Here is a 26,541-nt window from a genome sequence, read left to right as displayed (position 1 = left end):
GGCTGGCTGCAGGTGAATTTGGGATTATGGGATTTGTTTTCTTTTTTTTTTTTCCATGCTTTTTTGTGACCAGGGGGTGCCAAGTCGAGGCAGATAGGAAGCTATTTTGGGATCAGCTTTTCCCTCTGCTCTTGGCACGGGGCACCCTCTCCTGAAATGCAAAGTTATCACCACTCTTATCCAGCCACTTGGAGAGAAAAAGAGAGCTGGGGAAAAATGAACCCCCTGGCTGCCTCCCCCTCCCTACGGTGCTGAAAAATCCGGGTGAAATGGGGAGGAAAGGATCCCCCTGAACCCATCTGCACCCTCTCAGACTGATGGGAGCACCCAACTCCTCTGTTGTTGGGTCCCAGGCTGTCTCAGCATCCTTTGGAGTCCTCTTCCCCCTAAGAATTAGGTTTCTGTGCCTGATTATAGGGATTTTTTTTTTTTAATTTTTTTTTTTAAGTAATCAAATAAAAGCACTTTAAAATTCCAAATTGAAGATTAATGCAGAAATTGGAGATGGATTTAAATTGCCCCAGCTAATCACCAGCTACTTGACTGCTTATGACTTAATAAAGTGAAAAAAAACCCAAAAAAACCTCAGGGAGGAATAATGATTCCTGGGCTTGGTGCTGCCATCTCCTCCTCCAGGAGCTTCCCTGTGTCCTCCAGCACATTTTTGGGCTCATCTGGGGTTTTTTTGGGGATAAATCCCTTTTGCAAACCCCCAGAGAGGGAGGATGGAGCAGGGACCCCCTGGGGCTGGGGGGTGGGGAGGGGACAGACTCTTGGATGGGGTTTTGGGGACAAAAAGGGTCTCACTGCCATCTCTTTCTCTCTGCAGGTTTCTGAGTAGCCTCAGCCCTGCTGGATCTGGCCACGGATGAGGATACCATGAACTGAGCAAAGAGTGAAGCAAAAAAAAAAAAAAAACAAACAAAAAACCAAAACCAACTTTTATTTATTTATTTATTTTATTTTGGACTTTTAAAATTTTTTTGGGGGGGTCGTTTTTTTTTTTTTTTTTTTCCCCATCATCTTCAAAAAACAAAAAACCAAAAAAAACCACCCCACCCCAAACCCTCCCCAAAGCCTCCCCTGCTTTAATGAAAGCATTTTAAAAGGGGGAGGGGGGTGATTTTTCCCCTTCCCCCTTCAACCCAAGTCGTCCCGGGTGCCCTGAGGATCTCCGGAGAAGATGGGGAGGAAAAAGATCCAGATCCAGAGGATCACGGACGAACGGAACCGCCAGGTTGGTGCTTCCAGAGAGCCACGGAATGGGTGGGCTGGGAAAAGACCTTTTAGCTCATTAAATCCAACCCCAAAAGCCCCCCCAAAAACCAGAGGAGCAGCCCCCACCCAGGCATTGAGGTCCTCACCTTGCTTCCATCTTAAGTGTTTTTCCAGAAGGAAGGATCTCCTCCAGTTAATTCCTTTTTTTTTTTTTTTTTTTTATATTTTATTTTTTTATTTTGGGTCTCACAGCAAATAGATTTCAGTTGACATTTTCCATCAGGTTTTTCCAACAAAAGGCAGCCACCACAACAAGGATCCGTTTTTTTTTCTGAATGCAAACGACCCAAATTATTCCTGAGGGTTTTTTTTTATGTTGTTCGGTTTTTATTTCAATTGAAAACTTAGAGGAATCTGATTTTTTTTCCCCCTTTTGCTCTGTTGAAGCCAAGCCTTAGACACATGTGTAGGAATACACGTGTGTGTCTCAGAGGAAAAAAAATAAGACAAAAAAAAGCAGATTTTCCCCAGATTTACAAGTTCTTTGGGTTGGACCAGACTTGATGTTCTCAGAGGTCTTTTCCAGCCTCATTATTTCTGGGATTCTACTGAACCAGGTTAATTCTCTGATGATTCCATCACTGTATTTCCCCTTAACCACAAGATTTTCAGGCAGCTCTGGTTGCTCCATGGGTTCCTGTGCTCCTGGAGCTCCAAATCTCTGTGGATGCCCCAGCATGGCCTGGGGGCCACGTTGCTGGTTTTTTTACTGCTTTTATTACAGAAATAAGTTTAAAAAAATAAAAATAAATAGGTGTATATATCCCGAATGCTTAAAAAGTGGCAAATAACAGAATTGGTTGAACTGGTTTATTGCTTGGCAGGAAAAAAAAGAGAAAATTGCAGGTTTTCTTCATTACAGCTTTATTTGGTGGCTAGAAAGGTTTTTGACAATGTCCCAGTGGCTCATGGCCCTGTTCATTTCCCTAATTAGCAGGAAAGGGGGTGCTGGTCCTTATGGAAGGACATGGAGTGGATTTTATGGGGGATGGGGTAGGGATCTGCAGGTCTTGGAGCCCCCTTGGAAATTGACAGGAATGGGAAATGTTTGGTCCTGCTGAAGGTTGGTGGCACATCTGGAATGGAAGGAGGTGTCAGTCGGCCAAGGCAGAGGCTGAGGTGGTGGGAGGGGGTTTGGAGGTCTTTGAGATGGTCCTGGGGGCTTAGGAGGGATGGAGATGCTGAGATCTTCCCAGCCAAGCCCAGCTGAGGTTTAGCTGTGGGAGCATGGCTCAGATCACAGAGTTTTTGGGGTTGGAGGGACCTTAAAGCTCCCCCAGTGCCCCCCCTGCCATGGGCAGGGACCCCTCCCCCAGCCCAGGGGGCTCCAAGCCCCATCCAACCTCCAACATTCCCAGGGATGGGGCAGCCACAGCTTCTGGGGGTGACCTGGGGCTCAGCACCCTCACCCCAAAGAATTTCTCCCTCCCTCCCCAAGATCTCCATCTCCCCTCTTCCATCTGGAAACCCTTCCCCCTCATCCCATCCCTCCAGGCCCTTGTCCCAAGTCCCTCCCCAGCTTTCCTGGAGCCCTTCAGGCACTGGAAGGTGCTCTGAGGTCTCCCCAGAACCTTCTCTTCTCTTCTCTTCTCTTCTCTTCTCTTCTCTTCTCTTCTCTTCTCTTCTCTTCTCTTCTCTTCTCTTCTCTTCTCTTCTCTTCTCTTCTCTTCTCTTCTCTTCTCTTCTCTTCTCTTCTCTTCTCTTTTCTCTTCTCTTCTCTTCTCTTCTCTCTTCTCTCTTCTCTCTTCCCTCTCCTCTCCTCTCCTCTCCTCTCCTCTCCTCTCCTCTCCTCTCCTTTCCTCTTCTCCCTTCTCCCTTCTCCCTTCTCCCTTCTCCCTTCTCCCTTCTCCCTTCTCCCTTCTCCCTTCTCTTCTCCAGACTGAACACCCCAAACCTTCTCCCCTGTCCCCAGAGCACCCTGGGCTGGTGGGAGATGTTCCTGCCCATGGCAGGGGATGGGACTGGATGAGCTTTCAGGTCCCTTCCAATTCAGACCCTTCTGTGATTCAGGTTGGAGAGGGGGTCTCCAAAGCCTTTACTACAAGGTGCAGCTCCTCCCATGCCTCTTACACGCACCCTACAGCACCCTTGAGTCCAACCCTGCCCCCACCCTGGGATTTTGGCCTCCCGTGGACCCCGAGGCTGCACGGGGAGGACCAGAGTTACAGCAGGAGCCAAAACCAGGGGAGGAGAGCAAGGAAGAGTCAGTAATGTCACTAATGTCATTAGAGGAATTACTGGAGGGGATTTGCCAGAAGAGATCAGACCATCAGCCCTTCAGGACCAGCCTCCTGACTCTGGCAATGGTCAATATGCTCTGCATCAGGGGAAAGGCAAAAATCCCTGCTCCTGGGGGCCAGTAATTCCTTCCTGACCCCTTTGGTGATCGGCTTATGCCCTGGAGCATGAGATTTGATGACCCTCTTAGACTTACAAGGTTAATTCTTCTGGATGAGACTTGTGAGTGGTGGCAGGGGGTTTCTGTCCCAGGTCATGGGTAGATGAGGGTGGTGACATTGATGGATGTTTGGTGTGATGGGGCTGGAGAAGTGGCAGATAGGTCTTGGCTTTCCTCTGCAGTAGGTGGGGGTGCCACAAAGAAGGGATGGATGCTCCTCCACCTGGTCCCTGTCTGCAGAGGGAATGCAGAGCATTTACACGAGGGTTATTTGGGGCTTTGGGTCCTCTGCTCAGCTCCTGGGTTGGTTTGGGGCAGGTGATCCCCTGCTCTTCTCAGTTGCTCAAGGGCAACACCCAAACACTCTTCGGGTTGAGTCTTCATGGCCAAGAGGTCGTGCACTTGGACCTCAGCCTTTTGTCTCCTCTCTTGGTGGTCAAATGGGCTTGTGGCTTCCAGCAAGCTGTGTTTTGGTGAGGGGTTTTTTTGGCAAGGTGGCCACCCCTGGAGGTGTTCAATAAACATGTAGATGTGGCACTTGGGGACATGGTTTAGTGGGCATGGTGGTGTTGGGCTGACAGTTGGACTTGATGATCTCAGGTCTCACCCCAAAGAGTTTATCCCTTCCCAAGATCTCCTCTCCATCTCCCCTCTTGCAGCTGGAAACCCTTCCCCCTCATCCCATCCCTCCAGGCCCTTGTCCCAAGTCCCTCCCCAGCTTTCCTGGATCCCTTCAGGCACTGGAAGGTGCTCTAAGGTCTCCCCAGAACCTTTTTCTCCTCCTTCTCCTTCTCCTTCTTCTTCTCCTTCTCCTTCTCCTTCTCTTCTCCAGCCTGAACACCCCCAACTCTCTCCCCCTGGCTCCAGAGCTGCTCCAGCCCTCCCAGCAGCTCCAGAACCTCCTCTGGAATGGCTCCAACAGCTCCACTTGCAGATGACACCAGTGCTGGCCCTGGAATAATTTAATTTGTGTGACAGGGGATGGGAGCTGTTGGGTGGTGGCAACGTGAGCATTCTGGGGTGGTGTGGGGGGGGAGCACGTGGCAGCCCCAGGATGAGGTGATTAGAGCTGAATCTTGTTACTGCTTAATCACCCCTGGGGAGATGGGGATGGGCAGGGGATGGGCAGCTCCCAACCCCGTGTGCTCCACACCCAGGGATGTGGATCTGTCCCAGTGCTGGTGTGAACGGGGAAGCTCCAGAGTAAAGTCCTTGGAGCACCAGTGGGGTGGCACTGATTGGAGCTGAGCATCTGAGGGTCCTGGGGGTGCTGATCCTGGAGCAGAGGAGGCTGAGGGGAGACCTTCTGGCTCTCTGCAACCCCCTGAGAGGAGGTTGGAGCCAGGGGGGGTCGGGCTCTGCTCCCAAGGAACAAGGGATGGGACAAGAGGAACTTTTGGCACAACTCAAGTTGTGCCAGGAGAGGTTTAGGTTGGAGCTGGGGAAGAATTTCTCCCTGGAAAGGGTTGTCAGGGCCTGGCCCAGGTCCCCATCATCCCTGGAGGGGTTTCCAAACCCCGGAGAGGTTTCCAAACCCTGGAGATGTGGTGCTGAGGGATGTGGTTTAAGCACTTGACTGACGAGAGTTGGGTCAGTAGTTGGTAGAGTTGGGTTCTGGCTGTATTTGGTGATCTTAAGGGTCATTTCCTGCCAGAACAATTCTGTGATTCTTTGAGTTGAGCCAATGTAGCTGCCTCTTTCCCTCTCCTGCCCTGAAAGTGCAAATTAAAGCTCTTCAGTCAATGCCGAGGCCCCACGTGGGGTCAAACCCTTCCGTGAGGGAGGAGCTCCTGGGCAGCCTGCAAGGATGTGATGGCTTTAAACTGGGAGAGGGGAGACTGAGCTGAGAGCTGAGGAAGGAATTCCTTGCTGTGAGGGTGCTGAGCCCCAGGTCACCCCCAGAAGCTGTGGTTGCCCCATCCCTGGAAATGTTGGAGGTTGGATGGGGCTTGGAGCCCCCTGGGCTGTGGGAGGGGTCCCTGCCCATGTGGGTGACACTGGGGGGGTTTGGGGGTGCAATGGGTGGTGTGGAGCAGCACCCTGGGCAGGTTTGGGGTGGCTGAGCCCTTGGCTCTGTGTCCCTGGGGCTGGGTGCTGTGATGCTGCTGCAGGGAGCAAGGATGAGATCTCTGCTGCTTGAATGTTCAACTTAAAGGAAAAAAAAAAACCAAAACCCAACAATCCCCAGCCCCCGGCCAGATGGCAGCTCTGCTGGTGATTTTGCTGAAATTTCTTTTCTCTTGATTTTGGCACTGTGTGCTTTCCAACACTGAGAATCATCTCTGTGCTTGTGAAGTGTCTGCCTTGGGAGGATCCCAAAATAGGCAACGGCACCAACTGCTGGGGAGGGAGCTTGGAAGGGTTGTCCAGTTGGGAAAGCTGAGAAAATTCCCTCTTCCCTTCCTTTTCCCTACCCCTCCAGTGGTCTCCCAGTTGTCTCCCAGTGCTCACAGGTTCTGAACCTTTTGCTTTCAGGTGACCTTCACCAAGAGGAAGTTTGGGCTGATGAAGAAAGCCTACGAGCTGAGTGTGCTGTGTGACTGTGAGATCGCCCTCATCATCTTCAACCACTCCAACAAACTCTTCCAATATGCCAGCACTGACATGGACAAAGTGCTGCTCAAGTACACGGAGTACAACGAGCCCCACGAGAGCAGGACCAACGCAGACATCATCGAGGTGAGGCCAAACATCCCCTCCCTGCCTCTGGAACCAGTGCTGGGTGACAAGGGGTTGGGTCCCGGGGGTAAGCAGATCTCCAGTGCTGCTTGGCAGCTTGGTTTTGCAGCTTTTTTTGGGGCCAGGCTGCAAAAATATTCAGTTCTGGGTGGCAGAAGTTGTGTGTTGACCTGGGAATTATGTGTGGAGCTACTGAACTGAGGCTCAGCTTTCCTTTGGGGCACTTTCCTATGGTCCAGGGGTGGGTTTGGAGGCATCTTCCAGGGTTACCTGACTGCAGTGCCTTGGTGGCATTGTCCCTTTCTGTCCTTTCAGACTGAGAGTGCCTGAATTGCAGAGTAATTTTGATCTTTGGGTGTCTCTGATCCAAGCAGGCTCAAATCCCATGGCTGAGCAGGGTTGCCCAGACCTTGTCTGGCTGCATTTTGGGGCTCTCTCCAAGGATGCTGAGTCCAGCACTGTGAGGGCCACCATGTCCAGACCTTGCTGATGCCAAGGAGCTGCTTGGAAATCATTTCCAGTGACCCACACTGACCCTCCCTGTCACTTTGGCCTTGTCCCTGGCACTGCCAGAGCATCTCTGGGCTTGAGCCCAGGGCATTTGGGCCACAGGTCTGTGCCAGTGACATCTTGGCCATCGGTCCCATCCCCTCCCCAGCAGCCTGGGAATCCCTTTGGTGCATCTCAGGCTTTGAATTCGTGAGGGAAAAGGGGAAAAAAAACAACAAAACCAAACTGCCACCTAAATCTTCCTTTTTCCCCTCCTTTTCAAGAGCTTTGTACCAGTTCCCATCCCCCAAGTCACCACAGCCATGGCCAAGCATGGGGCAGCACCTCCCTCCCCACCCTTCTCTGGGCTTTGGTGATGGTTTTGCTGCTACAAAACGATTGTGTGGGGGCCTCAGAAATGGTCTCAAAAAGGTCTTTTTGGGGTCTGTCGGAGCCAGGTAGCCCACCATGAAAAACCCCCAGGATTTTGCCAGCTGGGCTCCTCAGCTCAGCCTCTCCGGGCTGCTCCTGTTGGAACAGATTTCTCTTGGCCTAAAAATACCATAAACATTTTGGGCAGCCTTATCCATTCCCTTCTGGTCCAAGATGCAAACACTCCCGAGCCGAGGAGTTACACACAGTCCTTGGCACCCAAAGAAATAACTGTGTTTGCACCACATGAAAAGCTGGAGCTGCATCAAAAGGAGATGGAGAGGAGCATAGGGAGGATTTGGTGAGAAAAAAAAAAAAAGGAACCCAAACGCATTGGGCTCGGGGGGCAGAGCCACTGCAGGGAGAAACCAACTGGAATGAGAACAGGTTTGGAGGCTCCTGGAGCATCACTGCCCATCCTCCTGTCATCCTGGAGCAGGGCTGCTTTGAGCTTTTTTACGTTGTTTTCTCCCCAAAATGTGCACTGGCAGCTCAGAAACGCCCCCAGTCCTGGGCTGCAGCCCCAGCAGTGGGAGCAGCAGGGCCAGGGAGGGGATTGTCCCCTCTGGTCCCCTCTGGGGAAACCCCCTGGGGTAAAGCTGGGTCCAGCTCTGGGGTCCCCATCAGCAGAAGGACACGGAGCTGTTGGAGCCATTCCAGAGGAGGTCCTGGAGCTGCTGGGAGGGCTGGAGCAGCTCTGGAGCCAGGGGGAGAGAGTTGGGGGTGTTGAGGCTGGAGAAGAGAAGGAGAAGGAGAAAAGGAGGAGAAGGAGAAGGAGAAGGAGAAGGAGAAGGAGAAGGAGAAGGAGAAGGAGAAGGAGAAGGAGAAAGGAGAAGGAGAAGGAGAAGGAGAAGGAGAAGGAGAAGGAGAAGGAGAAGGAGAAGGAGAAGGAGAAGGAGAAGGAGAAGGGAAGAGAAAAGAAAGATAAGAGAGGAGAAGAGGAGAAGAGAAGAGAAGAGAAGAGAAGAGAAGAGAAGAGAGAAGAAGAGAAGGTTCTGGGGAGACCTCAGACCACCTTCCAGTGCCTGAAGGGCTCCAGGAAAACTGGGGAGGGACTTGGGACAAGAGCCTGGAGGGATGGGATGAAGGGGAAGGGTTTCCAGCTTCTTTTCAGGGGACACCATCCCCCGTGGGGTCACCTCCAGTGTTCCATGGGATTCAGCCACCCTCCCAAGCCCTGCAGCTCTCTCCGTGCCCGGCAAAGTCGGAGCTGTTGGAAGCTTTTAAGTCGGAGCAAATCTCCCTGGCTGGAGCAAGGGGGGTTCCCTTAATCAGGGAGGGGACAGCTGAGGGCCCCAGACAGGCACGCTGGGTGCCACGTGCATTCCCAGCCTGGGATCACGCTGGCTTTGCTCCTTGCTGTCACTCCTCATTTCCTCCCAGCCTGCCTGATGTGCCAGCTCCTGATAAGGGACTTGGAGGAGGGCACAGGGATGCTCTGGAGCCAGTTAAAGTCACAGCAATTCCTTTCCTTCCCTTGGCCTTCTCCCCTCTGAAAGGGAAGGGGATGAATTTTTCCTGAATTTTGCTGGGGTTGTCGTTCTCCAGAGTGCAGAAAATTGGGCATTTGGCAGGATGCTGGGGAGGTGACAAGGGCGGAGGCAGCTGCTGGTGTCATGGCTTCATCCTTATCCCCATCCTCATCTGTCCTCATCTCCAACCCCATCCTTATCTCCATCTTCATCCCCATCTTATCTCCATCCCCACCCTTTTCTGCATCTTCATCCCCATCCTCAGTCTCCTCTCTGTCCTCATCTCCATCTCCATCCCCATCCTTATCTCCATCTTCATCCCATCCTTATTTCCATCCTCATCCTCATCTCCATCCCCATCCCCCTCCTTATCTCCATCTCCATCTTTATCTCCATCCCCATCCTCATCTCCATCCTTATCCTCATCTCCATCCCCATCCTTATTTCCATCCTCATCTCCATCTTCATCCCCATCTTATCTCCATCCCCACCCTTTTCTGCATCTTTGTCCCCATCCTCATTCTCCTCCCTGTTGTCATCTCCATCCCCACCCTTTTCTGCATCTTCATCCTCATCCTCATTATCCTCTCTGTCCTCATTTTTATCTCCATCCCCATCCTCATCTCTATCCCCATCCTTATCTCCATCCCCACCCTTTTCTCCATCTTCATCTCCATCCTCATTTTCTTCTCTGTCCTCATCCTCATCTCCATCCCCACCTTTTCCCCATCCTCATCCTCATCTCCATCCCCACCTTTTCCCCATCCTCATCCCCATTCTCCTTCTCATCTCCATCCCCATCTCTTTCCTTATCCTGACTTCCCCAAGGCCTTGGGGGGGGTTGGGTCCCCCTCCTCCAAGGGACATCACCCCCACCCTGGCCCAGCATCATTTTCTCTGTTTCCTGCTTTTCTCTCACCCTTTTTGCCTTGGAAATCTGCTCCTGTTTGAGCTGGGATCCCAGGAGTGGGAACACTGCCTGGAAAAGTGGGACCTGCAGTGTCCTCCTTCTGATGGAGCTGGGGGTGATGTGGGCTTCATTTCCCAGGTGGATTTCTCCCCCTTTTTTTCTCCTTTGACAATTTCCTGCTGTGAAGGACTTGAATTTAAATCCTACTTTAGGTGAAAACCAACAATGGTCCCCAGGCTGCAGATTTCTGCTCTCTTTGCATCTTCTGCCTCTCCCTGGGAAAAGGGAAGGAGGAGGAAAACAACCTCTGCTCCCCCTTTTTGGCTCTTTTCTCCAAGAAAGAGATCTTGAAAATGAGAATCTTGGGGCTCGGTTCTTGCTCCAGGATTCTTTGCCCTTGACATCATCTTGTCAAAAAGCAGAAAATGGGGGACGGGCATTTTTTGGACCAAAAAATGAAAAAAAAAACCCCAAACTCCACCACAAAGCCAGCTGCTGATGCTTGTATGGATGGAAATGGTGTTTTCTATTATCCCAAACCTCTTTTTGAGCAGCAGATTTGATGAAATTTGTGGCCAGGGAGAGGGAGGAGCCCAAGGCAGTGGTTGGTGTCGGGGCTGGAGCTGTGTTGGACACCCCAAGGTGGGCACAGCCCCCTATTAGACACTGGAGAATCTGCCTTCCTGCTGCTCACAGAACAAATTTTCCATTTTGCCTCTGAAAAAGGATGAAAAGAATGGTTGGATTTTTGTTTTTTAATTTTTTAGTTTCTTTTTTTATTAAAGAAATCCTCAGCTTTTGGGTGCAGCAGTGAAACAAAAGGTTAGCGACAAAAAAAAAAAAACCAAAAAAAAAAACCAAACCCAGAAAAAAAAGCAATTTTGTGAAAGCAAAGGAAAAAAACCAAACAAAAACAAAAAAAAAAAAGGTGAAGCTGTTCCTTCCCCACCGGCAGCACCCGTTGCTTTTTTTGGCCACTTCTAAAAACAAACAAGGACATGGACAAAAATAGCAAAATAATAGGGAAAAATCCTCAGGAAGAGCCCTGGGAACCTCCAGCTTATTCCCAGTACCCTCTGCTCTAGGGAGACAACAATTAACTCCAATTAGGGGTGCCAGGAAATATTATTAGGGAATCAGGTAATAATTAGGAAGCTGCAGGAATTCTTGGTGGCACCAAGCAGGTGTCCCCATGGTCAGGGGGGTGACAACCTCTGGGCTGGTGGATCTGGAGGTGCTGAGGATTTTTCCCCTCTGCAGCTTCAGTGGAAGGAATGAGCATGGAAATTACCCCCAGGAAAGAATAATTTTAATTAAAAAGCTGCTGAAAATCTTCAGCTGGCTGGAAAGCAGCCTGGAGGGTGGGCTGATTGCTCCTTGTCACCAAGCATCCTCCAAACAGGACCTGGGGGCCAGGGATTGCTGTGGTGATTCCTGCCTCTGGGATTTGCCAGTTCTTTGGGAGATGCTGACAGTTTTTAGCTCCTCCAGCAAAAATTCCCTGTTTTCTGGAGCTCACAGGTAGATGAGGAGCCTCTCTAGGATGCATTTTGGCCTCAAAATTGAGGTGTTTATTGCTGCTTAGGAAGAGAGTGGAGAGTTGTCAATGCTCTCAAGATTTTTTTCTTTTTTTCCCCCTTCCCCCCCCTGCTGAATTTGGCATGAAAAAAGACCAAGTCTTCCAGGAAATTCTGTAACTTTGACTCCTTAAAAAAAAAAAAAAAAAAAATAAAATTGGCAAGTGCTGGCTCCATAACAGCAGCTAATTGCTGTCGGTATTTTGAAAATAAAATGATTAAACGTGCATGTGGAACACACACTGCAAAACCAGCTCCAAGAGGAGCCTGGGTGGGGAGGGGATCACCACACCCCGAGGGGAACCTGAAGGTTTGGTGACCCCTGGGCTGCCAGGGTGTTGTCACCATCACCCCTGGCCCCCCTCGTGCCCTGGGAAATGGTTCTGCCAAGGCCAAGCTGCTTTATTTTTTTCTGGGTTTTTTCATTATTATTCCTTTGGGTTTTCCTTTTCCTGTTTGGAAGAAGGTTTTCCCTATTTTTAGCAGGGAGCAGATATCATTAAGGTTTATTTCCCCTCCTGTGTCATTGGAGTAATTGGAGGTGATGAATGTGCCTGAGCTGGTCCAGAGCCAAGTTCAGCTCTGGTGTAAACAGAGCCTTTGAAAGCAAAGTAGTTTCTCTCCATCCCTCCATCCATCCATCGATCCATCCATCCATCCATCCCTCCATCCATCCATCCATCCCTCCATCCATCCATCCATCCATCCCTCCATCCATCCATCCATCCATCCATCCATCCCTCCATCCCTCCATCCATCCATCCATCCATCCATCCATCCATCCATCCATCCATCCATCCATCCCTCCCTCCCTCCATCCCTCCATCCATCCATCCCTCCATCCATCCACCCATCCCTCCCTCCCTCCATCCTTCCCTCCATCCATCCATCCCTCCCTCTATCCCTCTCTCCATCCTCACACTGAACCCATCCTTACAGCCACCCCAGCTCCCAATCCCAAACTCTGGATCCCAATCCCTGAACCTCCACGATCTCCCAACCCTGTGGCTCCTCACTCCTCTCTCCCCACTCACTCCCCGGATCAGGGTGGGGATGTTTCGGGGTGGCTTCCCCCAGCCCCAACCCCACTCCTAGATCTCAAACTCTCCCGATTGTGTTTGCAGACCTTAAGAAAGAAAGGTTTTAATGGCTGTGACAGCCCGGAGCCCGACGGGGACGATTCCATAGACCAGAGCCCCTTGATGGAGGATAAATTCCGGAAAGGCAGCGAGGATCTGGATATCCTGTTCAAGCGATACGGCGTAAGTCCGTGCCCTTGGCTGGAGAAACTTCATGTTATGTTCTTTTTTTTTTTTTCTGTTGTTTGTTCGTTTTTTTTTTGTTTTTTTTTTTTTGGTCCCTCCCTGACCTCCCCCTTCCCCATTTCCCCCCCTCCCCACAACGTAACAGGCGCTGAACAAGAAGCACAGGGAGTGCGAGAGCCCGGAAGGGGAGGAGGTGTTTGTGTTGACCCCGCAGACCGAAGAGAAATATAAAAAGATTGATGAGGAGTTTGATAAAATGATGCAGAGCTACCGGCTCGCAGTGAGTAGCTGGTGGTCTGCAGCCCCACCCCCGACCCTCCCCGCTGATGGGGAGGGGGAGTTGTTGGGGTTTTTTTGGAGTTTTTGGGATTTTTTTGCATGGCTTTGCCTTGCTGTGCCAGAGGAGCCGATGCAAACGCAGCCCCGAATGCACCCAGGGAGGGTGGGGGAGAGGAATGAGGGGCTTTGAGGGACTCTCCTCTTTCCCTCCTGGAAAAGCAAGAAAAACCCTTGGGAAAAGTATTCCCATCAGAAAAAGTATTCCCATCAGAATTCCTCAGCTTCCATAGCTCTGGCCAGGCAGCACAAGAGGACAGCCCTGTTTACTCCTTGGCTGCAAATAATGGGTTAAAGCCCCCACCTTTTTTTTTTTGTCTCTTTTCCCCCCCAAATCAGGCTCTTTCCCTGAGTTATCCCTGCAAGACTCCTCCTGGTTTGGGTTCTTCTTGCATTAATTCCCCCCCCCCTTAAATCCCCCCAGCCCTGAGGGCAGCTGGTGGCCGTGGCAGAAATCCAGAGAGGTTTTAGTCTGTGATCCAGGAGCTGTCACCAGGGTGGCATCAGGACAGCACTGAAAGGGATTTGTGGCAGGAGCTGGGAGGAGGAGGATGAGGAGGAGGAGAAGGAGGAGGAGAAGGAGAAGGAGAAGGAGAAGGAGAAGGAGAAGTAGGAGGAGGAGGAGGAGGAGGAGGAGGGGGAGGGGGAGGGGGAGGAGGACCCATTTCAAATTAGTTGTTAGTTGAAGGGAGCAGAGACCATTGATGCAGGGAAGGCTTCTGCAGGGGGATTGACCCCAAATCCCTGCAGCCATAATTAATGCTGCTGGGAGCAGAAAGGGGACTCATTCCCAAAGGGGGGAGCTGCAGCACTGCAAAAAATTACAGTGCTGTAAATAATAAAATAATTCAAACCCTCCCCAATCTTCCCTTCTGTGTTTTGCACCCCCCCACCCAGTGCCTGAAGGGATCCAGGAAAGCTGGGGAGGGACTTGGGACAAGGGCCTGGAGAGATGGGGTAAGGGGGAATGGCTTTGGGATGGAAGAGGGGAGATGGAGAGGAGATCTTGGGGAGAAATTCTTTAATTTGAGCCCCAGGTCACCCCCAGAAGCTGTGGCTGCCCCATCCCTGGGAATGTTGGGTGTTTGGATGGGGCTTGGAGCCCCCTGGGCTGGGGGAGGGGTCCCTGCCCATGGCAGGGGGGGCACTGGGGGAGTTTTAGGGTCCCTTCCAACCCAACCCATTCCATGATTCTCTGGTTCTGGATCTCACACCAAGGTCTCATTATTTGTATCATATATTCTCATTAGAGAGTGGCTTGAAATTGGAAAAGGGGAAATGGAGGTTGGACATTAGGAGGAAATTCTTGAATTTGAGGGTGCTGAGCCCCAGGTCACCCCCAGAAGCTGTGGCTGCCCCATCCCTGGAGGTTGGATGGGGCTGGGGGAGGTGTCCCTGTCCCTGTAGCACTGGGAGATCTTCAAGGTCCCTCCCAACCCAAACCATTCTATGACAGAGGTTAAAATTCTGGCTTTTCTTGACAGTTGGCTCTTGTGAAATCCCTGGCTCTTTATTTTGCTCACTGGAAGGTGAGCACTGCCACGTCCCTGGAGCCTCTCAGGGACCCCAAAATCTCAATCTCCATCCCCTGCTTTTTTTTTTTTGGGGGTGGGGGGGTGAAGGGTGTGCCCTGAGAGAGGTGAAACAAAGCAGGGTGCAGGTGGTGCTGGTTTCTGGGCTGAGTTTAGGGCTGGTTTAGCCCCTCTGAGGTCCTCCTGGAGGTTCCAGGCTCAGGTTTGCACCCCCCAGGGCTTGCACAGCCCTGCTTGGACACCCTGAAAACACCTGAAACAGCTCAAAAACCCAGCAGAGCTTTCTGCTTGGTGCAAACCCACCTGGGAGAGCAGGGGCTGCACAACCTCCCAGCTTCCCTGCTGCAGAGGGAGAGCTGCCAGGATGCTCCTGTCACTGGGACCACATCCAGATGGGCCATAAAGGGACAGTCCCTGCCCACAGCATCATTTTGAGGGTGGCATTCAGGTGCTGGGCACCTCATAATTTGGGTGTTAGCATTTGGCTCCCTACACTAAACCTCCCCGTGCAGGGTGTGTGTGTTTGGGTGGAGAAAGATCCCTTTTTTTTTTTTTCTCCTTTTTTTTGGTCTTTCTCCTCTTTAACCATCTGGTTTTGTGTGTGATGAGAACTAACTAGGCTGGGGAGAAGCTTTTAACAACAGCCTGGTTTGCTAAAGAGGGGCAGCAGTGTGGCTTCTGCACTGGGTGTTTCTAATCGCTTTTAATGAAAAAAAAACAGGAAAAAAAACCCCCAAAAACCTCGAAGTTTGGCTGATGTGTGCATCTTCCCCCAGCCCTGACATTTTCAACTTAAATGGGAAACACCTTCTCTGTTTTTTCCCCATCCCTGGGGTTGGGGAGGGACTTGGGACATCTCCCTGCAGCATCACCCTGGGTAAAGGTGCAAGGGAAAAGAGATGAAAAGCAAAACTCTGCTCCCCAGCTGCTGCATCAACCTCCCAGCTTTATCCCAGCATTGCTTAAGATGCAATGCACAGGGAAGAAGAGGGGGGAGTTGCCTTTTTTTATTTTATTTTTTTTTTCCTGGGAAGGCACAGGCACGCAGTGATTTATTACCCAACGGTGCTGGGGCCTGCCCAAAAACCTGCTCTGCCTCCCGGTTTTGCAGCAGGAATGAGGTCCCAGGGCTGAGCAGGGGGAGGGGTTGCCAGCAGACAGTCCCACTCCTCCCTTTTTACCCTAAAATTAAAAATCCCCCTGTCTGGGAGTGGATTTCTGGAGGGGAGCACCCGGGCTGCAGTAGGGGGGATGCTCAGCTCCCTCTGCCCCCAGCCTCAGGGGGGACCCAGCTCCATCCCTGCCACCATCCCACCCAGCATTGGGGAAATTAAGTGGGATTTGTGAATAAATTTGTGATAAAGTGAAATTAAAGGGGGTTGTTTGTGCTGCTGAGGTGCAGGATCAGCTCTGTCCCTGCTCAGAACCTTTCAAGTGGGGACATCCAGAGGGTGCTGAGCCCTGGAGCAGGATGCCCAGGGAAGCTGTGGCTGCCCCATCCCTGGAAATGTTGGGTGTTTGGATGGGGCTTGGAACCCCCTGGGCTGTGGAGGGGTCCCTGCCCATGGCAGGGGGGGCACTGGATGAGTTTTCTGGTTCCTTCCAACCCAACCCATTCCAAGGTCTGCAGGCAAAGGGGCTTTGAACTCCTCACTGTGAGTTCAGACAAAAGGAGGAACAAGTTTCCAGCTTCAGGAGGGGAGATGTGAGGGAGAAATTCTTTGGGGTGAGGGTGCTGAGCCCCAGGTCACCCCCAGAAGCTGTGGCTGCCCCATCCCTGGGAATGTTGGAGCTTGGATGGGGCTTGGAGCCCCCTGGCTGGGGGAGGGGTCCCTGCCCATGGCAGGGGGGGCACTGGATGAGTTTTCTGGTTCCTTCCAACCCAACCCATTCCATGATTCTCTGGTTCTGGATCTCACCCCGAGTTCTCATTATTTGTATCATATATTCTCATTAGAGAGTGGCTTGAAATTGGAAAAGGGGAAATGGAGGTTGGACATTGGGAAGAAATTCTTTAATTTGAGGGTGCTGAGCCCCAGGTCACCCCCAGAAGCTGTGGCTGCCCCATCCCTGGAATGTTGGAGGTTGGATGGGGCTTGGAGCCCCCTGGGCTGTGGGAGGGGTCCCTGCCCATGGCATGGGGTGGTCTTTAAGGTCCCTTTAACCCATTCCATGTTTCTGTGTCCCCCCCCTGCTCTCTCCCCAGTCTGCAGTGCCCGCTCCAAACTTCGCGATGCCGGTGACGGTCCCGGTGAGCAACCAGAACACTCTGCAGTTCAGCAACCCCGGCAGCTCCCTGGTGACCCAGTCCCTGGTGACCTCCTCGCTGACAGACCCCCGGCTCCTCTCCCCCCAGCAGCCATCCCTGCAGAGGAACACGGTGTCCCCAGGGCTGCCCCAGAGGCCGGCGAGTGCAGGTCAGACACAGGCACCCCCCCTGCTCCTCATCCTCTGCTGCTCAGCACTGAACACCCCAAATGAGGGGCACCCGAGAAGGGAGAGCTGGGAGCACCCCCCAGTGCCTGAAGGGATCCAGGAAAGCTGGGGAGGGACTTGGGACAAGGGCCTGGAGGGATGGGATGAGGGGGAAGGGTTTCCAGCTGCAAGAGGGGAGATGGAGAGGAGATCTTGGGGAGGGAGGGAGAAATTCTTTGGGGTGAGGGTGCTGAGCCCCAGAAGCTGCCCCACCCCTGTCTGAGGGTGCATCTTCAGCAGTGTGACCAGGAAGGTGAGGGGGGATTGTCCCCCTCTGGTCCCCTCTGGGACACCCCCTGGGGTAAAGCTGGGTCCAGCTCTGGGGTCCCCCATCAGCAGAAGGACACGGAGCTGTTGGAGCCATTCCAGAGGAGGTCCTGGAGCTGCTGGGAGGGCTGGAGCAGCTCTGGAGCCAGGGGGAGAGAGTTGGGGGTGTTGAGGCTGGAGAAGAGAAGGAGAAGGAGAAGGAGAAGGAGAAGGAGAAGGAGAAGGAGAAGGAGAAGGAGAAGGAGAAGGAGAAGGAGAAGGAGAAGGAGAAGGAGAAGGAGAAGGAGAAGGAGAAGATTCTGGGGAGACCTCAGAGCACCTTCCAGTGCCTGAAGGGCTCCAGGAAAGCTGGGGAGGGACTTGGGACAAGGGCCTGGAGGGATGGGCTGAAGGTTATTTGCTTTAAATTGAAAAGGGGAAATGTAGGTTGGCCATTAGGAAGAAATTCTTTGGGGTGAGGGTGCTGAGCCCCAGTCACCCCCAGAAGCTGTGGCTGCCCCATCCCTGGGAATGTTGGAGGTTGGATGGGGCTTGGAGCCCCCTGGGCTGTGGGAGGGGTCCCTGCCCATGGCAGGGGGGGCACTGGGTGCTCTGTTAGGTCCCTTCCAGACTGTGCTTTGATTCTTTGCCAGGGCACCTTTACAAACCCCTGTCTGATGCTCCCCATCTCCAGCTTGCCTTAAAATCAGGGAGCATGGTCTGGTTTGGGATGGGGCTTGGAGCACCCTGGCCCTGGGGGGTGGGAGGGGTTGGAAGTGGGTGCTCTGCATGGTCCCTCCTAACCCAACCCAGTCTGGGCTTCTGGGATGCCCCCAGTTTGTACCTGGGCCTCTTAACTGGACCTTCCCAAGGTCTTTGGGAGAGCTGGATCCCCGCAGGATCCCTTTGGAGCTGGGGCAGCAGAAGGGGAATGAGTCACCCGGCGCCGTTCCCAGGCTCGGGGGTGGCTGCCGGTGGCACTCTGGTGACAAGGGGACTGCTGCCTAAAAAGGGCTTTTCTGAGGCTGGCTGAGCTGGTTGGAGTCGGTCGAGCAGGAATTAATTCCTGCCTGGGATCTGCTGACAGATCCCTGGGACCCGTCCTGTCCAGCAGGGACCGGTGATGGGTGGGGAGGGACAGGGCAGGGGGAGAGGGACTCGTCCCCATGTCCCCTGCAGCAGGGACAGGATGAGGACGTGTGAGCACAGCCCAACCCCTCCCCTGGTGCCATCAGAAGGAATAAATAGCGTGCAGAAAGCCCCTGCCTGCTATTTTGGTTGTCACAGATGGTGTGGAAAAAAAAAAATTAAAAATAAAAAAAAAAATAAATGGCCCGGGCTGCAAATGGCAGAACCAGGGATTGGGACTGTCCCGGACATCTGGGGGGGGGGACTCAGGTGCAGCCCCCCTGGGGGGGTTGTAAAGTGGGAGAAGGGTGGGAGAAGGGCTGAGAGATGCAGGATGGGTGTCAGAGAAAAGAGAGGTGCCTGGGGAGGGGGTGAGGGACGATCAAGGAGGTTTGGGGTCACCGCACTCTTCCCAGGGATTTTAAGGACCCCCAGACCTCATCCTGGAGGGGCTTCGTGCTGGGGATGGATCCCAAAGAGCAGCTCCTGAGCCCAGGGTGAGTGGCAGAGCCCCTGCCCCTGGCAGCTGAAAAGAAAAAGAGGAGGGGGATGGAGCAGGGCGAGTCCCCTCCCTCAGCTCAGGGATGGATCATGGATTTGGGATTCCAGAGGTGTTCCAAGCCCATCTGCATCTCATTCACTCACTGCCTGGGACATGGAAGAAATTCTGTGTATAGGAGCCAGGCCCTTGCACATGTTAGAAAGAGCTTTTTTGGGTTTGGGTTGGGTTTATTTATTTATTTATTTATTTATTTTATTTTTTATTTTATTTTATTTTATTTTATTTTATTTTATTTTATTTTATTTTATTTTATTTTATTTTGTTTTTTTATTATTTCCCTTTATTTTATTTTATTATTATTTTTTTTAGCGAGGAGCAGAAGGTTGGGGCAGCAGAGGGGTGGCCAGGAGGGTTTGTGGGGCTGGGGTCAGCATCACCCACCCAAAGGGGGTGAACATGGGTGGGTGCCCAGGGCTGGGGTGCAAGTGGGGTCCCCCAGCCCTGCTCCTCCACTTGGAAACATCAGGACCTCTGGCTTTGCCAAAGGATCTACCTGGAGGATATTTCCCAGGAATGATGCTGCTCGGTTTTCCTGGGTTTTTTCCTTGCCTTTCTTTGCCTTCCTCCCTCCTGCTCCTCCTCTTTCCTCCCACCCAAGAGGAGGGGGGATGATGTTTAGAAGGGGTCACCTTGCCCTTTTCTAAGCATCCATCCTGCTCCTCTTCCCAAAGCTGAGAGAAGGGGTCTGGAAAAAAGGGAAAAAAGGAAAGGAAAGGAAAAGGAAAAGGAAAAGGAAAAGGAAAAGGAAAAGGAAAAGGAAAAGGAAAAGGAAAAGGAAAGGAATGGAAGGAAGGGAGGAAGGGAAGGAGGAAGAGGGAAGGAAGGGAAGGGAAGGGAAGGGAAGGGAAGAGGAAGGAAGGAAAGGAAAGGAAAGGAAAGGAAGAAGGAAAGGAAAGGAAAGGAAGGAAAGGAAAGGAAAGGAAAGGAAAGGAAAGGAAAAGGAAAGGAAGGAAAGGAAAGGAAAGGAAAGGAAAGGAAAGGAAAGGAAAAGGAAAGGAAAGGAAAGGAAAGGAAAGGAAAGAAAGGAAAGGAAAGGAAAGGAAAGAAAGGAAAGGAAAGGAAAGGAAAAGGAAAAAAAAGGAAAAAAAAGGAATAAAGGAAAAAAAAGGAAAAAAAAAAAAAGGAAAAAAAAAGGAAAAAAAAGAAAAAAAAAGGAAAAAAAGAAAGAAAAAAAAAAAAAAAAGGAAAGGAAAGGAAAAATAAGGGAAGGAAAGGGAAAAAAAGGAAGAAAAAAAAAAAGGGCTTTGTCCCAGGTTACCCTGTCTGGGTGGGGTTTGGGATGGGAGGCTCCGGGATGACTGCGGTTGGAGCCCTGTGAATAGGTGGCTTTGTGGCTTTCAGAAATAACTGAATGGCAAGGCAAGAAAATAAAATTAAAAAAAAAAAAAAAAGAAAAAAAATAAAGAAAAAAAATGATATTTTTGCAGGCAGAGTGAAACACTGGGTTTATTTGGGATAAAAAGGCTTCTGGGATGGTTTCCTCTGGCGTGGGAAAAAAAGCTGAGCCCCAGCAGCAGGGGAGGGGGAGGTACTGGTGTTAATGGTGTTAATGGGGTTTCACGTTTCTGTCCCCCCACATCCCAAAGAGGGGCTTGGAATTAAATAGCCGGAGTCTTTTCCAGGGAAAAGCTCCTGCACCCCCTGGCTCCTTCCCAAAGGAAAGGGATCTGCCTGGATAATTTTTCCCAACCTGATCACCAGGAATGCCGCTTATTCGGCCCGAGAATTCCTTTCCCTCAGCTCCTTTTCCTTCCTCTTCCTCTCCCCCCAATCCCCAGGATGCTTCTCCTCCTTTCCCAGCCCGTGCTGATCCCGTGTTCCCAATTGTTTTCCAGGAGCAATGCTGGGGGGGGATCTGAACAACACCAATGGAGCCTGCCCGAGCCCTGTGGGTAAGTCAGGAGCCAACGCTCTGGGACCACTCCGTGCCTCAGTTTCCCCTCCCTTCCATAGGCTTTGGCTTGGGGGGATGGAGGGTTTGGGATGTGGAGCAGGGATGGAGGCAGGAAGGGTGGGAAGTGTGTCAGCATCTCCCCTGGGATTTTTTGGGAGAGCTGCAAATCAGAGGTGACTGAGGTGGGTTTGGAGGTTTTGGGCAGCCCTGGGCTAAGTCGCTTCCCACCTGATTCTTCCTTCCTTTTTGGGCCCTAGAAAGGAATTTTACAGCAAGGAAAAAAAAATAAAAGAAATCTCTTCAAGGGCCTTTCCACTCCGAGGGCCTCGGCACTGATGAGGCTCAGCCCTTGTGGTTTGGCTGCCTGGCTGTAAATCCCAGGAATTATAAAATCCTCCTTCCTCTGCCCATGGCTGGGATGGGAGCTCCTGAGCCAAAAGGTCCCCAATGGGTCCTGGAGAGGGGGGGGACTGGGGGGGGTGCTGGGTCCCCCCCTCCTCTCCTTGGGGGCTTTTTGTGGTGGGGCTGTGGGCTGAGAGCCCCGAGGAGGAGGGAAGAGGAGGAGAAGGAGAAGGAGAAGGAGAAGGAGAAGAAGAAGGAGGAGGAGGAGAGAGAGGAGAAGGAGAAGGAGAAGGAGAGGAGAAGGAGAAGGAGAAGGAGAAGGAGAAGGAAGGAGAAGGAGGAGGAGGAGGAGGAGGAGGAGGGGGGAGGTTTGGGTTGCCCTAATTAAAAAAAAATTGGAGAGCACCCCCCTGCCAGGCAGCTGGGGGGCTGCATGTCCCCCCCCGGGGTATTTTAGGGGACCCCTGGGCAGCCCCTGTCCCACCCAGGCTGTTGGGAGCAGCCCCAGCACGGGGCTTGGCAGGGTCCCTGAATGTCACCATTGACGTCACCGCAGCATTCCCGGCGTTCCTGCCCCTGCTCCAGGAAACAGCAGGAGGAGCCCAGCCTGCCCAGCCCCGAACCCCACTCTCACCAGACCCCCCACCAACCCCAAACCTTCTCACCAGACCCCCCCACCATCTCTGGATCCCTGCTGTCACCAGACCCCCCACCATCCCTGACCCCCACTGTCCCTGAGCCCCACCATTCCCTGACCCCCCCATCCCTGATCCCCCCCATCCCTGATCCCCCCCATCCCTGACCCCCACCATCCCTGACCCCCGCTGTCCCCTGAGCCCCACCATTCCCAAGCCCCCACCATTCCCTGACCCCCCCATCCCTGATCCCCCCCATCCCTGACCCCCACTGTCCCCTGAGCCCCACCATTCCCTGACCCCCCCATCCCTGACCCCCCCATCCCTGACCCCCCCATCCCTGATCCCCCCCATCCCTGACCCCCCCCATCCCTGACCCCCACTGTCCCTGGCCCCCCCCATCCCCAAACCCCCCCATCCCTGACCCCTCATCCCAGACACCCCAATGTCCCCTGACTCCCCTATCCCTGATCCCCCCCATTCCAGACCTCCCCCCACCCCTGACCCCCCCATCCTGACCCCCTCATTCCTGACACCCCCTGTCCCCTAACCCCCCCATCCCTGATCCCCCCCCTTCCTGGCCCCCCATCCCTGACCCCCATTGTCCTGATCCCCCCCAATCCAGACCCCCCCATCCCCAAACCTCCACCATTCCTGATGCTTTTCCTTTTAAATTTTTTTTAGTTCCTTCCCTTTTTTCTTCTTTTTTTTTTTTTTTTTTTTCTTTTTTTTCCCTCTCTCTTCACACAAAATCCTGAAGTGGGGCAGCAGGATGGGGGGGGGGGGGGGGAACGTCAGCCCCCCCCAGTGCTGGCAGTGAGTCCCCAGCTCCTCTTTGCACCCTGGGATCATTAAAAAAAAAATTAAAAGTGAACTTTAAAAGTGAACCTCACCAGTGGTCACCACAGCTGGTGCCCTCCTGGGGCAGCACGAGAGGCCCAAATGTTTATTGGGGTTGGTTGGAGGGGCCCTAAAAGAGACCCCATGGAGCCCTGGTGACACAGCTCACCATGGCTGTGCTCACCATAGCCAGGGTTCACTATAGCCAGGGGTTCACCATTAGCATGGAGTCACCATCACTGTGGGTTCACTGTCACTGTGGATTCACCATAGGCAGGAGTTCACCATAGGTTCACCATCAGAGTGGGTTCACCATCACCATGAATTTCCATCACTGGAGGTTCACCATCACTGTGGGTTCAGCATAGCCAGGGCTTCACCATCACCATAGGTTCACCATCACCATAGGTTCACCATCACCATAGGTTCACCATCACCATGGATTCACCATCACAGTGGGTTCACCATAGGTTCTCACCATCACCACGGGTTCACCATTAGCATGGGTTTCACCATCACAGTGGGTTCACCATAGGTTCTCACCATCACCATAGGTTCACAATTAGCATGGATTCACTATCACAGTGGGTTCACCACAGATTCACCATCACAGTGGGTTCAGCATAGCCAGGGGTTCACCATAGGTTCACCATTGCTGTGGGTTCCCCATCACCACGGGTTCCCCATCACAATGGATTCACAATCTCTGTAGGTTCCCCATAGGTTCACCATCACCATGGATTCACCATCACAGTGGGTTCACCATAGGTTCTCACCATCACCACAGGTTCACCATCACCATAGGTTCACCATTAGCATGGATTCACCATCACAGTGGGTTCACCATAGCCAGAGGGTTCACCATAGGTTCACCATTGCTGTGGGTTCCCCATCACCACGGGTTCACCATCACAATGGATTCACAATCTCTGTAGGTTCCCCATAGGTTCACCATCACCATGGATTCACCATCACAGTGGTTCACCATAGGTTTTCTCACCATCACCACAGGTTCACCATCACCATAGGTTCACCATTAGCATGGATTCACCATCACAGTGGGTTCACCACAGATTCACCATCACAGGGGGTTCACCATAGGTTCACCATTGCTGTGGGTTCCCCATCACCACGGGTTCACCATCACAATGGATTCACAATGTCTGTAGGTTCCCCATAGGTTCACCATCACCGTGTGCTCACCATAGTGAGGGTTCCCCATCACCACGGATTCACCATCACCGTGTGCTCACCAGGGCCGTGCCCTCAGCCCTGTCCCCTGTGTCCCCCCTCTTGTCCCCACAGGCAATGGGTACGGCAGTGCCAGGGCCTCTCCCGGCCTCCTCCCGGTGTCCAACGGGAGCACTTTGGGGAAAATCATCCCAGCCAAGTCCCCCCCCCCCCCCTCCCACGGCCCCCCCGTGCCCAGCAACCCCCGCAAGCCGGATTTACGGGTCATCACCTCCCAGGGGGGCAAGGGGGGGGCCCTGATGCACCATCTGGTGAGTGGCTACCGAACCCCCCCGGGTGGGCTACCGGGTAGGGGGGGACCCCGCTGCCCCCCAGCAAACCAGGGTGGGTTCGGGACTGGGGGTGCTGGGAGAGGGGGGGGGGGGGCGGCTCATACAGGGGGGTGCTGGGTCCCCCTCGTGTCCTGGGTGGTGTGGGGGGGGTGGAGCCGTGGGGTTAATTTGGTGTTTTCTGTGTTCTCCCGTGGGCAGCCTGAGGAGCACCTGGCGCTGGTGAGTTCACTGGTGAAAAGGGGGGGTGGGCACCGGGGGGGGTTGTCCCAGGGTCCCCTCTGGCGTGCATGGAGAGGGGGTGGCTGTGGAGGTGGCAGCGTGGGTGTCACCCCCACCCTGCAGGGAAAAAACTCGGGGGGAAAGGAGGAAGGAGATGGCAAAAAAAAAAAAAAAAAAAAAAAAAAGGTGGGTTCCCCCCCCCCAAAAAAAAAAAAAAAAGGTGGCTTCCCCGCCCCCCAAAAAAAAAAAAAAAAAAGGTGGTTTCCCCGCCCCCCAAAAAAAGAGAAAGGTGGTTTCCCCCCCCAAAAAAAAAAAAAAAAAAAAAAGGTGGTTCCCCCCCCCCCAAAAAAAAAAAAAAAAAAAGGTGGTTCCCCCCCAAAAAAAAAAAACAAGTGGTTTCTCCCCACAAAAAAAAAACGAAAAAAAGAAAAGATGGGTTCTCCCTCTACAAAAAAAAAAAGATGGTTCCCTCCCCCCAAAAAAAATGGTTTCCCTCCCCCCATAAAAGGGTTTTCCCCACAAAATAAGAAAAGATGGTTTTGCTTCCCCAAGGAAAAAAATGGTTTCCCCCTCCCCCCAAAAAAAATTGGCTTTCCCCCCTCAAAAGAAAAAAAAACACGGTTTTTCCCCTAAAAAAAAAAAGCAAGATGGTTTCTCCCCTCCCCCCCCAAAAAAAAAAAAAAAAGAAAAAAGCTGTTTTTCCCCGGGTCCCTTTTGGGTCGGTGCTGCTGGGACCCCCCCTGGGCTCTGCTGCCTCCTGGGGACCTGCCCGGGACAGCTCTGAAAAGCTGGAAAAGTTGGATCATCTTCCCATAGTAAGGAAATGATGAAAAGCTGCAGTAAATCCTCTGCCAGGCTCCATAAACTTCCGCTGGGAATTTTTCTGGGTTTTTTTTTACTGGGTTTTTTTTTAATTTTAAAAAATTTTTTTTTTAAATTTTTAATTTTTTTTATTTTATTTTAATTTTAATTTTTATTTATTCTATTTTTCTTTTATTTTTTAATTTTTATTTTATTTTATTAATTTTTATTTTATTTATTTTATTTTGTTTTGGTTTATTTTTATTTTTTAATGATTTTATTTTATTTATTTTATTTTATTTTTTTATTTTTATTTTATTTATTTTTTCCCTGCCCTGCCTAACTTTTATTTTATTTTATTTATTTTATTTCATTTTTATTTTGTTTTTTAATTTTTATTTATTTTATTTTTTTAATTTTTATTTTATTTTATTTTATTTTTTCTATTTTTATTTTATTTTATTTTATTTTTTAATTTTTATTTATTTATTTTGTTTTATTTTGTTTTTTAATTTTTTTTCTGCCCCTGCCTATTTTTATTTTATTTATTTTATTTTATTTTTATTTTTTTATTTTTATTTTTTATCCTATTTTATGTTTTTTATTTTTTAGATTTTTATTTTATTTATTTTATTTATTTTATTTTTTCCCTCCCCTGCCAGCTCACTGCCCATCCCCTCCTTTATGCCAACGATTCCCCTCTGGCAGATGGGACTCAGGATCAGCTCAGCCTGGGAAAAACTTCCAAAAAAGCCCCAGGACTCAGGCACTGCCTGATTTTTCCCTCTTGGCCAAGGGAAAAATTGAGCAGGGCTTGAATTCTGCCGGCCCCAAAATTTTTCTTCCTTGATCCTCCCCTGCCCGACACCCACAGCAGCTCCGTGCCTCAGTTTCCCTGGGCTGGGAGGGAAATTTGCCCCTTGTGTCCCCACGGTGTCCCCATGGTGTCCCCACTGCCCCATTCTGTCCCCATTGTGCCCCCGTTGTGTCCCCACTCTATCCCCATGGTGTTCCCACTGTGTCCCCACTGTGCCCCATTGTGTCCCCATTTTGTCCCATTTTGTCCCCATTGTGTCCCCACTGTATCCCCACAGTGTCCCCCACGGTGTCCCCACGATGTCCCCATTGTTTCCCCACTGTGTCCCCACTATATCCCCATTGTGTCCTCACTGTGACCCCATTCTGTCCCCATCTGCCCCATTGTGCCCCCATGGTGTCCCCACTGTATCCCCACAGTGTCCCCTCTGTGTCCCCTCTGTGTCCCCATTGTGTCCCCACTGTGCCCCACTGTGCCCCATTGTGTCCCCATAGTGTCCCCACTGTGCCCCCATGGTGTCCCACTGCCATCCCCCCTGTCCCGTGTTTTCCAGGTGGGGGGTGGGATCTGCCCTGTTCCCAAGGCAGGGAATCGGAGGTGACTGGAATCAGAGTCCAGAGGTTTGGAGCCTCTGATCAGGCCCAGAGAGGGGACACAGTGGGGACACAGTGGGACACAGAGGGGACACAGA

At 51.8% G+C, this 26,541-nt stretch overlaps 1 protein-coding gene across 1 annotated transcript in view; it reads left to right on the top strand.

The window, feature by feature from the left end:
• MEF2D (myocyte enhancer factor 2D) overlaps positions 1-26,541 on the top strand; it is a 76,406-nt gene that overhangs the window by 36,476 nt on the left and 13,389 nt on the right. The window contains 8 exon segments of the mRNA XM_071726948.1: positions 830-1,237; positions 6,152-6,355; positions 12,360-12,497; positions 12,646-12,780; positions 16,575-16,785; positions 20,615-20,671; positions 23,796-23,992; positions 24,212-24,232. Of these exon segments, the coding sequence (XP_071583049.1) occupies positions 1,184-1,237; positions 6,152-6,355; positions 12,360-12,497; positions 12,646-12,780; positions 16,575-16,785; positions 20,615-20,671; positions 23,796-23,992; positions 24,212-24,232 (1,017 nt within the window). The 5' untranslated portion in view covers positions 830-1,183.

The sequence above is a fragment of the Heliangelus exortis genome, chromosome 27 (genome assembly GCF_036169615.1).
Source record: "Heliangelus exortis chromosome 27, bHelExo1.hap1, whole genome shotgun sequence".
Classification (NCBI taxonomy): domain Eukaryota; kingdom Metazoa; phylum Chordata; class Aves; order Apodiformes; family Trochilidae; genus Heliangelus; species Heliangelus exortis.
The sequence above is the reverse complement of the archived record's forward strand: the minus strand, read 5'-3'. Positions and strand labels throughout refer to the sequence as shown.